This window comes from Anneissia japonica, unplaced genomic scaffold (genome assembly GCF_011630105.1).
Source record: "Anneissia japonica isolate Jap-2015-1 unplaced genomic scaffold, ASM1163010v1 scaffold351_len699533_cov169, whole genome shotgun sequence".
Classification (NCBI taxonomy): domain Eukaryota; kingdom Metazoa; phylum Echinodermata; class Crinoidea; order Comatulida; family Comatulidae; genus Anneissia; species Anneissia japonica.
This window is the reverse complement of record NW_022685600.1, coordinates 595,293-608,808: the sequence shown is the minus strand read 5'-3', so window position 1 is coordinate 608,808 and position 13,516 is coordinate 595,293. Positions and strand designations below refer to the sequence as shown.

Below are 13,516 nucleotides of genomic sequence, written 5' to 3'. Positions count from 1 at the left end.
AACATTGAACCATTGCTTCATATTCATGTGGATGATACAATAACCCGATAAACATGTAGCCGACTAGGCTTACAAAAAGCTCTCAATAAAATATACTATTAACGTATGTATTAATTAGGCCCTACGTGCGTTGTAAGATTAACCAATAACAATTTTGCATCGTTCTGGATAATAATTATGAATGGCTAGCAACGGAAAGATATATGACGTCATGCTCGTTGGATATTATTATCTTGAGAAAACAACAACGAGCAAGATAATGTCCAGTGAGCATTTCATCGCTTTCTTACGTATTGGAAAATTATTATTTTCTCTGTTCTAAAATCATTTCTTCAGTGCATCACGCTCGTTATGATTTCTTAAGTTTAACAAAGCAGCTGTATTCAAGACGATGATATTATAATTAATGTACGTTTCGAGCGTGGGCAGCAACGGGGAACCAATCATTGGTGCTGTTGAGAAGTGGAAGATCCACACGTTATATTCTCTCGCATAACGCTACACTAAAAATACATCAATAAGCACGAATGCAAGGCTTAATCAATTTGATATAATTAACATAAACAGAGAGTGAAAACAACAGAAAAATTTGCTAAAATTGGGATAATTGACTGCCGACTTAAGCGGACTTCTCGAGCTACCGTTCCAACATGAACACCTTCCACATCTGTGTTCTCAGCCTTGTGCTCGGGCTTACCGTCGCTAAGACGGCACCGACACCCCATGATATTCCGTCGAATGACGAAGATGCAACTGGGCTTGGACGGAACGCGATAGAGCCAATCGATGGTAAAACTCTAGGCCAGACTGCAGATTCTGCTAAGGAAGACGATGGAGGATGGGACGACATGGACGATCAAAATTCCCCTGAGTCAAGTGTTGATCCCCCATTTGTCAACACAGAGATTATACGGATGAATAACGTAATCCCCGAAGAGGTAGGAACTGAAACGTTTTTGAAAGCCTTTTCAAATAATATATCATCAAATATTGATTTGAATACATTTTATCAACGTATATCCGTAGGCCTATATACTGATTAGACGAATTGCGTATATATGTATAATTTTGTAAATAAATGTCTTCTGAGACGTGGCATGTCGGTCGTGGCGTCCAAGCTCTGAATGAATGCATCTAAAATAGATCAGAGTTTGTTGTTGTGGAACGCAGGCTTAAACAGTATATTATTGTTTATTTGGGTTTTCCAAATATTATTTATAATTCACATCAGTTTACTTCCACATAAACAATTACATTATTTGAAACTTGTTCCGTCTTTTTTCAACGCAGGTAACATTCATTAACATTGTCACTGGGGTAAACACATTTTATAATCCCACATATCTCGAGGTATACATATTATTATGTATTATATGTCAATATAGAAAGATCCCTTTAATGCACTACCCACTTGCAAACGGGGGGATCGCATCCCCTAAATTGGATTCAGAAAAATAATTGTTGTATTGTATTGTTGATATGAATTACCGCTAAATTTTTTAATAATATATGCGAGTGCAATTTCCGGGCACCTGGAACCATTGTGGGGCTGAGGTGACGTGGACTCTCACGCACCCTCTACCGCCAAATCCTGCATTCGCCCCAGTAGTGTTCTCTTGTAACATATTTACCGGTACGCATATTAAACGTTCCCCAACCTTTTCTTTCTACTTTCATTTTACCCTCTAAACTTGCTTTCCAATATTTCCGATAATTCGCTTGTCGTTTTAATAAATGTGTGCACTCGCCTATAAAAATTCTATATGCTACAGATAAAGCCTTAATGGAAGGTTACTGGTAATTGGTCTGTAGATAGAGGAGAAAGGGTGGCAGCTACAGAAATAACCTATAACCCTACTTATTATATACTCTTAATTTTTATATCGAGCATAAAACTTCGCAAAAGTGCTCAAAACTACAAACTCTAGAAGTTAATTAAAAATACAGTAAAAGGGAAAAGCAATTTACTGAAGTGTTACAGGTAGTCAGAAAGATGGATTTAACATTAAAACATTAAAAAGATTCCGGTAAAGCTTTCAGTGCATATGTATTATTCAACTCCATATGGAGGAGCTTAGTCGAAAACAATTACAGATCGAAAGTATCACCAGAGAGCTCAAAGATTATATGCCATTTATGAAAACAAAATTTCAATTACCTATTAACAGATACGCGAATGGTCTGACGAAGTTTAGAATGTTATAGATTTTAATATGTGAAAAATAAAGTTGTATTCCTACTATACACTTTCAAGTTATAGAATTCTTAGTTGGCCCGCATTTTGTTTAGGTCGCCGAAAATATAATTTGCTGTGACACAACAACGCGCAACCAAATCGACGCCTACGTTAAAAAAAACAAAAAAAAAAACCAATAAAACTATGAAAATTGAATATATAAATATATTTGAGCCATTATCTTGAAGTCGATTTTCATGACATACAGAATTACGTGGTAGCAATTTTAACAGAGAAGGTATCAATTTCTGTAACTTGAAATGTCAAAGGTGAGAAACCACCGAAGACGCCATAACTAATAATAACACCATGAATGACTGAGCATTAAGGTATAGGAAATAATTCCCTTGAAAGAAGTCATTAAACTAAAATATTTTACACAGCATTTTAACATCCTAAAACTTGTGGAGATATTTGAAGAGCTCATCTGACAAAAATTTTCACATACCTTCTCCTCCTTATTCATCACATTCATTTTCACAATGTACCGTATTTAATAAACCATTCCGTAGTTCCAAACGAACTTGTAACAACAACCAATCAGAACGTGTTATTCAATGGCCAGAAATACGTCCTACACACAAGTTTACGTGTGTTTATATACGCTGTCGTTATCAATACTTAATATTTTGATCTGTTTCACGTATCTACTTGAGAACTGGTGTCGTTCTCGTACATACCAAAATGATAGTTAGGATCAATGATTCGAGTTCTCATTGCATCTGAGAAGGCGTCTTGTTAGCAATACTTAATTGCTATCTCTTTTTCACGTTGGCCTACTTTAAGAACAAGTGTTGTTCTCGTACACACCAAAAGGATAGTTACGATCATTGCCTTAATCGTAATCAATATTCATCGAAGCACCAACGCCCAGTTGAGTGAGCCATGATAGGTCCTACAGCAGAACACTAGATTATACTCGATTGTTTAAAATTTCGCAAGTTCCCCTTAATAACCCTTTATCAATTCATCTTAAAAACACCTTCACACATTTTGAACATGCACATTTATCACAACAAAATATCCGTCGTTACCTCCTGCAGCGTTCGTCAGCTAGTGACACTCGTACGAGTCACTAGTCACACCTCGACTACAAATATGGCAGTGTTCAGTGTTTGTTTTTGCAACAGAATTCACGGAACCCACTGTCGACACACCTCCAATATTGATCCATCATAATATATGTATAAATTTTACATTCAATTTATATTACATATCTAGCAAATGTATATATATACATATATATACATATATACATATATATATACATACAATATAAATCAAGATAGCAGTATATATATACATACATATATACACAAATATTACATATATACATACATATACATATGTATATATATATATATATATATATATATAAGCGACCAATAATTAAAAATTTAATAACGGTTTAACTATTTAATGTTTTATTATTTGAATTATTATTATTAGTTCAGCACCACAAACAGTATGTATAAGTTCTACTGTTTTCTCTACTCTCTCCGTTCCACGCGCCTCAGGATATTGGTTAAGTAACAATTATTGTTGTGTCTTCTTAATAATGAATAATAATAATAATAATAATTAATAATAATAATAATAATAATAATAATAATTAATAATAATAATAATAATAATAATAATAATAATAATAATAATAATAATAATAATAACGCTTAAAATGTAAAGTACGATGTTGCCAATATTTACTCAAAATAATTAAAGCTTGCTTACAGTGGGTTACCTTTTTCACAAAAAATTATTTTCATTTCAAATTTATTGTATATCTTTATAGACCAGGCTATAATTGAGATAGGTGCCACTTGAAGAGGTAGAAATTCTCATATGGTTTTTCTAGACCAGTTTTTTATGGGGAATCAGAATATGTGAGGTAAAAGAGGCGTAACCTGAGAACTTTCGCGTAAGGGCGCTTTTTTCAAAATGGCCGCCAAAATCCAATAAACTACATATATATGGGTAAAATAAGCACAGAAGAGGTAATTTTGACCAACTTTTGAATATGTAATGATAAGAGTAAAGTATAACTAGCTATAGTTATTAATGTGAAGATTTCGAGAGGTAATTGAGGGCGCTTTTTAAAATGGCCGACAAAATTAAAGAACAATTTAACAGCAGCTTCAATACCCTAAATAAATTTGTTTAATTTACAAAACATGAATGTAATAACTGCTGTTGATTTTTTAAACCCAAAATAACATATTTTAGGGTGGTAAGCTAACTCACTTTTGGAAATGTAAGCAAAAATTCCCCCTTATATTAGCCCTTTTCTGTTTTGAAAAAAAGGAAAATATCACCAGAATCCAAAAAAAATTCCAGCTTTCTTACAAATATACGGTTGCTTTTCATTACTTTTGTGTACTACACAAGGTATTCAAGAGGACCACATAAATAACTACAATAATTTTCATGTATAAAGGCATTAATTCATTTATTACATAATTATCCTTTACTATGTAACCCCGCCTATGTTGAGCAATAATCTTCATGTATTCATGTAATTCATGTATCACTACAATCTGAAAGTCTTCGTCTTTATTATAAACAGTTCTTGGACGTCCATGGGCATCACTGTCTCAATCATTTTTTGCTTCATTTGATCATTCCATCTGTTGTGAATACTATTTTTACTGACCAAATCATTTACGACGTCTGCTTAATTTCCATTCTTTAGCGATTAAATTTCCTCAAGTGCTCAAGGGTCTGCTTGCAAACATGGTGGTAGCAATGATATGTCTGTGATCTTGTTGCCTTTATTGAACATTTCACATCTTGCTTGATTTACACTTTTCCCTTAACTTCATCCCACAGTCTTCAAGTTCTTCAGATATCTTTTGTGACAGAACACCTAAGTTATCAGAAAGTGTCATCAAAACTTTGCCTTTGACTACAGAAGCATGAGATCCAATAAGGGATGATTTCTTTGCTGGTGAAAGTTAATGCCACTTAATTTGAACAACTTTCGGTATTTGCCAGTGTTTGTCTCTAAAATGACTCTCTCCGTTGTCATAAAATAAGATATACAGTAGCATCGACTGAATTATCGATGCCTCCAGAATGGAACGGTTGATATTTGTGTATTGGTTGGAATTCCTTAAAGCATGCATTGCATGCAGGACAACATTCGAGTCTGCTTTTCTTGGCTGATACGAAGATCTGGAACTAATACAAAATCTTTTTCAGTGACAAGGATGCATTCTCGCCGATAGCAATAGTATTCAAGAAGGTATCCAGCCAGTTTGTCGAAATCCAGTTTGCCAAATCCAGTTGTTCACTGAAATCATGAAATCCCAGTTTGCCAAAGCTCATTTTTCCGAAACCCAGTCCAAATCTCCGTGTTACAAAAGTACAGCATACTGTGCATTTGAAAGGAAGGGGCTTCATTTGTGTACAAATTAAAAGGAAAAATATTGGAAGGCAAAAAAGCTGTAGAAAAACACACTTGAAAGCATGGCTGACCACCGAGGTTCTAGTCGGCCCCTTGAGTCAAACCCCCCTGTCAACACATTTCTGAAGCCACAATTGGCATGTGGGTATAATTGTAGATTATTATTAATTTGTTTATCTCCTTCATTATTATTTTTTTTTAAATAATTTTATGTATTTATCATAGGTATGGTAATAAAACATTTTAACTGCGAGGCCTATTAAATTGACTTTTATTTGCTGATAACCAATTGATTTACATATTAAAACAAAAAGAATCATTTAGCTACAATAAGCCACTATTTCTTATACGAATACATAGTAAGAGAGTGTTCCAACATGAATGTTATGCTGTGGTTAATGTTTTACGTACTGCTTTTATTTTATTTTCGACAAAGTGGGTTTCAGTGCAAACTGGGTTTCAACAAACTGGGATTCGTAGTTTTTGATTCTGAAAACTGGCATTCGGCAAACTGTGTTTTGGCGAAGTGAACTCGAAAATCTGGCAGTCGGCAACCTGGGGTTTTACAATCTGTTGTAGAACCAACAAGAAGAAGCCTACACGAAAGCCTTCCTGTATGCAAAGCATGCTTTTACGAATAACAACCAAGGCATATATCATCCGTTCCCTTTCTCGAGACATCGATATTACAGACAATTACACCCCGGCTTTCTTTCGTAAAGGAAAACGTAGCTTCTGTAATCATAAACTGGGTTTGTTGAAACTTTCAGCAACGTCGGAGTTTTAGATGTTCTGTCAAAAAAGTTGTCTGAAGAACAAGAGTATGTCTTACTGCTGCTTGGAGTTAAGGAGAAAATTGTAAGTAAGCAAGTAACATGTTCAATTGAAAGTTTTGCAGACACAAGATCACTGACATATCATTGTTGCCACCATGTTAGCAGAATCTCGAGCTTCAGATACTTAGCAAACCTAATCGTTCAAGAATGAAAATAAGCAGAGGTAAATGACCGTCAATAAAAATAGTTGATGGAACAGATGGAATAAACAAATTCCCCTGGAAGTCTAAGAATTGTTCATACAATAAATACGAATATTTTCAGATTGCAGTGATAAAAACGATACCTGAAGATTATTGCTTAACATAAGGCTACACAGTTAAACACTACAAGACAAATGTGTAGTAAATGAATTGATGCCTTCTTCATACATGAAAATTGTGGTAGTTGTCTGGAATACCTTGTATAGCACACAGAAATAATGAAAAACAACCGGATATTTGTAAGGAAGCTGGAATTCTTTTAGGATTCTAGTGATATTTCCCATTCTTTAAAACAGAAAAATGCTAATATAAGGGGGCATTTTTACTTACATTTTCAAAAGTGAGTTAGCTTACAGCCCTAAAATATGTTGTTTTAGGTTTAAAAAGTCAACAGCAGTTATTACACTCATGTTTTTTAAATTAAACAAATTTATCTAGGGTATTGAAGCTGCTGTTAAATTGTTATTTAATTTTGGCGGCCATTTTAAAAAGCGCCCTCAATTCCCCCCGAAATCTTAACATTAATAACTTTAACTAGTTATACTTTACTCCTATCATTACATATTCAAAAGTTGGTCAAACCTACCTCTTCTGTGCTTATTTTACCCATATATATGTAGTTTTATTGGATTTTGGCGGCCATTTTGAAAAAGCGCCCTCATGCGAAAGTTCTCAGGTTACACCTCTTTTACCTCACATATTCTGATTCCCCATAAAAAACTGGTCTAGAAAAACCATATGAGAATTTCTACGTCTCCAAGTGGCACCTATCTCAATTATAGCCTGGTCTATTAGTTACTGTATTGTTTTGTGAAATAAATATTACTTGAATTGAATGTTATTAATTTGCAACTATATAAAATAAATATTGGCAATATCGTACTTTATGCTTTAGCGTTATTATTAGTATGTTTATACATTGCCATATGCAGCTAATTCTCGCGAGTGTGAAAAAAAGTAGATGTCTCAACCGGGTTTGAACCTGGGACCTTCTGCTGGGACCGTCTGCTGTCTATGCATCTGCATTGACAGCAGAAGATTCGAATTCCGGTTGGGAGACAACTTTTTAGCACTCGAAGATTCCTCTTCTTTAATATTAAAAATGTACATATAAAATTATTTAACCTGACGGTATAAGACGGTTTACAGTTTACATCTATGTATCACTTAGCAGACGGCTAAGAGTTTATTGGAAAATGATAACCTCAAAATAGGTTATAATTGGAGTTGAGGTATAGGTCGGTAAAAGCTCTTCCCTTGTATTCCTAGGATGCTGGGACCAAATCTAGTCTTTAGTTTATTCTCATGAGTGAACGTCTCCACTACTTTCATCTCATTATGAGAATATATACCACCCGCTGTAGGATGACAATAAAATTACAAAAAATAATAAATATGAGCTAAAATGTGTATGTTTTCTTTGCAGGACGATATGAATATATGCACAGGTGTGTCCATGGGCGCAGACTCATCATGGATCGGTATGTATTGTCTGAATGTACTGATTTAATACACAATGCAATTCCAGTGTGACTAGAAATTAGACGCGAAACAAACGAAAATAGTATGCAAAAGTTTATGACGCATGCAAATGCACTGGACTGAATTGTTCAATGGCCATTCACTGTACAGGAAAATGAAGCCACCAATGTCATTATGCAAGAGCCCAAGCGACGTACCAGTCAATTCTTTTACATTTACTTTTTCTTTTTGCATTTGTGTAAATTATTATTGAAAAAGCGCAAGCAATGTCACTTTGTTGGTTCCTCACACTGATTCAAAAAATTTGCTTTCTGATGACGTATATATGACGTTTTTGGCTCCCCATCATGGCGTCTGTGGCTTCACAGATAACCGGTCAATGAGCAATCCAGTCATTATAAAACGCCGCTTCAATTATGAAACAGAGCGACTTATAACGTTTAAACGTATACTTTATAAACGTTTTTCCGTTTGAAACGTAACTAGCAAGTGAAAACCGAGCACACAAAAATTAACATCATTAAATACTGTTGTTGAAGATTTTGGAATTTATCATCACTAGAATGATACTTGCGGCGTCAGATCTTGGAAGATTTTAGGCCCTAGAGATACGAAAATACTTGAATTATGTATCGCTCTTTTAGTTCAAATTGAATAATTCAGATAAAGATAAGCTTCAGTCAGTTCAGGAAAGACATTCCATATTATCTTATATTTCACGCGTAATTAATACAATTATTTTCATTTCCCAAAGGCTTTATATTAAGATCGATTTTTCTCTGAATCACGTAAATTATATTTTCACTCCTCCTTGTAATTACCAATCAGGTGACGCGATTAGCTAACGACATCCCCTAAAAATGGATAAACCGTCAACGTGAGGGTGCGTGTTGCGCACACATAGGCCTACGAATGCGCGCGTTGTAAAAGTATTTTACGTAAGAAAGTAAAAAAGACACATACACACGTATATCATGCATGCGTTGCTATATGAAAATAATAATAATAATAATAATAATAATAATAATAATAATAATGACTGTAATTTATATACAAGTAATTACTCCAGCAGATTTCGATATTTCAACTTTTAATTTGTATCTGTTCTCTTCATTTGATACAGTAATTTCAATGCATCAGAATGTGAATTATGAATTGAACCATTTATTGAATGTGATATTTTACTGCATCTTGCCAGCATTTTTAATGCTTTGTATTTCTTTGAATTATTACATTTTTAAAATATATTTTCGTTACGTATGTAAGCTTAATATATAAGTTATAGGCCTACTGGTATTTTCTTTTCTGTAACTTTTTAAGTTTGCTGTTCAATAATAAGGATTTTTGAACGTATTTTTTTAAAAATAATGAATGTGTTTTAATTAGCATTAGAGTATAAACTGTCTTTTAAATAACGCTTGTAAATGAAAACGTCGATTATGTTGGTATGTAAATAAAATAGTTTAAAGAGAGAAGTAAGTAAATGTACAAAAAGTGACTCGCATACGGCTAGCTGGTAATTGAATATCGCTTAAAGATTGTGCACATTACCAACGTTAATAAAGAATATTAATTACTAAGTCAATAATAGGTATACATTGTTTTTGTTAAGTATGCAGCTCATATTTTTTTTAATGAATAGAGCAGAGACATTTCAATCATTTCATAAATTAACTTGTAAATGAAAACGTCGATTATGTTGGTATTTAAATAAAATAGTTTAAAGAGAGAAGTAAGTAAATGTACAAAAAGTGACTCGTCAAATCGCATACGGCTAGCTGGTAATTTGAATATCGCTTAAAGATTGTGCACATTACCAACGTTAATAAAGAATATTAATTACTAAGTCAGTAATAGGTATACATTGTTTTTGTTAAGTATGCAGCTCATATTTTTTTTAATGAATAGAGCAGAGACATTTCAATCATTTCATAAATTAACACTTAAAATATTAATCAAATTGTATTTTGTATTATAATGGCCGTTCAGCTAATTCCCGCCTTGTGGATATTAATGGTTGACTTACAGAGTGCATACTGTGGAGAGAGCTCTATTGTTGATATCTCACAAAATGACAGCCAACTGTAGAAACATAATTGCCGTGTGGGTTGTGGGACATGCGTGTTATTGACCTGCAAGTGCGGCTCTTGCAGTTCTAAATGGTCACTGTTAAGTTTGACTGATACTCCGGAGAAGTCCATTGTATTGTTTTTTTAATTATGTACATCATTTGGAACTTACCTACAAAGCAACAATGATTATTGTTTGGAATATAACTTCCTAATTCATATTAAGACGAGCTGCTTAAATGCTGATGTTGATATAAATTTCGTAAAAAGCTGTAGAGGTACCGTAGACATTAGTAGACTAGTTCATACTTTTGTGTTCGCCCTGTATACATACTATTCTAACAGATGTATATTTAAGTGTCAAGACCAGTAGCTTTGCATTAATATTTTTTTCTGTTTTTGTTTTTCAGTGGGCTACGTACCTCTTCCTCAAAACGAATCAGTTGATATGATAACGCTATATGGATGTTTAGAGAAACCAGATGTCTCATTCAAAACATGGTACGTAGGCCAACAGTTTAAAACAAAAAAAGAAACTTTTCTATAAATTGATAGACCTCATTCAGAATTAGGTATAATGGATATATATTTTGCATGCAGCATTATATTGTAAAATCATCGGAATCCAAACACTAGACGAAGAAGGTCAGTGTACAGTTTGGGAAACTTTGGAGGTAAAATTATGACGTCCAGGTTTACCTTTAGGCCTAGTGAAGGTTATTTACAAGAATTAGAATTAAACATAATTACTGTATTCTGAAAATAATACATAAGACAGGTATAGACCTACATTAATGATAATGATGTGTCAAAATATATGTACCCTAACTGTTAATCATAGGTTCCCCCTAGGCTTTGGTCAGAAATGTTATCACTTAGCCTGATTCCTATTGGCAAAATAATTCTATCTAATTTTATGATTTACCATTGTTATGAAGATATACACAAACTAGTATGATCTTGGATATTATATAGGCCTAAGTGTTTACCTTTCTGCAAATCCCAGTTCAACAGATGTTTCATCTCCTTATATCAAATGCACAGGACCGTGTCCCTGACATCCAAATACTGTATGGCTTTCAGCCAATTTCGTAAAATCTAAATGAATCAAAGGTCGAGGTTATGTTAATTGATTCATGTGCATAATGTATTATTTTGACAACACATTGTTTATGAAGGGTAATGCCAATGCTGTTTGTTAAATTACACATCTTTACTTTTAAATTGACAAAATTCGTTGAATTATCAACACCTATTTTAGAATCCTTGTCAACAATTCTTCAAATTAACTTTGTGAATTGTTTGCCTAAATCTCTAATAGACAAGCTTAAAGTAATTCAAAATACAATTGTTTGCATAATAGATAGATAGATATTCAAATAGCTTATTACAGTACTGAGAGCCTAAAAGTATTGAAAACAGGCAAAAATACTGTAAATTGAAATATTTATTTTACCTGTACCAGTACTTAAGATGAGAATAACAGTTAACTTAACTGAAATATAAATTCAGATTTCATTTCATTTATTATTTCCAAGCAACATACAAATAAACGAATACAAAACAAGCCTGCGGATTACCAAACGTAAAACGACAGGTCAAAACTCACATGGAAGATAGATAATTGTATAATAGCTAAGAAAAACAGACACATTTTTACAAAACATTCATATAAATTTAATATTACGATAGCACATAAAAACAATAAGAACCATAGGGGGTCGTAATTAAAATAAATGTTCGAGAAGGTAAGCTTTAAAGTTAGCATTGTTAACAGAACTTCTAAATTTCCAATAAAATGCAGGTTAATCTATGTACATTTATTCAGCAAATACATTTTGAATGTATGTAACAATAGGCAAGATTTTGTGCTATTAGCTGTGTTTTTTTATTGCCCAAAATGTAGGTCTTGTAATCCCGATTTAGAAAGAACTGTTTGCAACAGTCCAAGCGTAATGTTATACAGGTGGACAAGAACATGCGACATGATTAGTGCGCAGAAGCAAGAAGTACTGATTGTTGGTGGCGCGTATCTCAGAGATATGGTTCTTATGGTTCATTATAAAGATGGTAAAAAAAAAAATAAAAAATGTACACATTATTTTTTTTTATTGCATTCGGCTTCTCTTAGTCTTAGCTTTACATGAATATGCAAAATGTCAAGGCATATAACTAAATACTCAAACGGCCTACACTTTCTGCTGCATTTCTATTAAGCAGGATTACTTAACATTGATCGTAAATGCAACCACATAACAATGTAGCTGCTACCAATAAAAATGTATTATATAAATGGAGGGTCTACACCATGCACAATTGAAACTACGAGAAGGCTTACAGTATTATTAACTGTATTTATAGTCGAATTTCCATATTTCCACGTAATTACAACAGTCATTAGAATCTTGTAGTTATTGGCTGTATCTAAAATATTGATGAACGTCATCAATCGTTTACGTCTACGTCAGTCATCTTGCATAAGATTAACAAGTTGTCGCTGCAAGGCAAAATCATAAGTAACCACCGGGTAGAGAGTGTAGGATATGTATATTTTAAAACTTAGGTAGAAACATGAATGCGCTAATCCAAGTTATGACATCCTACAATAATTTAAGGCACCATAATTATAAATAGATAAACGGACGTGTTGATTTAAATTCTTCATTTTTACTTTAGGTCAAATTAAAGATTCATCCGCTTTGGAGTTGAAACTTCTCTCTGGTGAATAGTAAGTATGTTTCGTCAATTAACCAATTTATCCGCTCCAATAATTTTGTAGTTTCAATGAAATTAAAAAAATAATAATAATATTAATGTCCAAAATTAAATCGTTCTGCATGATTAATATTATAAACGCTGTTATTTCGGTGCAATCTTTAAGTTTGAAAGCATTTTTTTTAAAGATGCCAGGAATGCCTATAAATTCCTAAGACTTAATTCCAATGGGGTTAAAAAAAAAAAAATATATAAAAAATAACCGATTTGAGCCTACACCCTCGGCTTCGTTACTCACTTTTCTACATAAAGTCTTAGGCGACCAAGATGTTACGAGTACCGTGCTTCATCCTTGTATTACATCCTTCAAGTGATCTGGAGTGGGGGTGGGGGTTGCTTTAACTCCGACTTTTAATAATTTCAAAGAACAATTTTAATAGATTATGAGTGAAACCAGGTGGGTAGGCCGCCAGAAATAATTATACTTCGTATATATTGGTCCCACGGGGAAAGACCCTTACCCATACCTATTTAAGAAAACAATTATAATATTCACAATCAAGCATTTTCTA

At 33.3% G+C, this 13,516-nt stretch overlaps 1 protein-coding gene across 1 annotated transcript in view; it reads left to right on the top strand.

Annotated features, from left to right (window-relative positions):
* The first annotated feature begins 241 nt into the window (after positions 1–241).
* LOC117111671 (peptidylglycine alpha-amidating monooxygenase-like) overlaps positions 242–13,516 on the top strand; it is a 19,430-nt gene continuing 6,155 nt past the window's right edge. Inside the window, exons 1-5 of the mRNA XM_033254649.1 lie at positions 242–938; positions 8,105–8,159; positions 10,640–10,730; positions 12,136–12,299; positions 12,906–12,957. Coding sequence (XP_033110540.1) covers positions 651–938; positions 8,105–8,159; positions 10,640–10,730; positions 12,136–12,299; positions 12,906–12,957 — 650 coding nt within the window. The 5' untranslated portion in view covers positions 242–650. The remainder of the gene's footprint in view (positions 939–8,104; positions 8,160–10,639; positions 10,731–12,135; positions 12,300–12,905; positions 12,958–13,516) is intronic.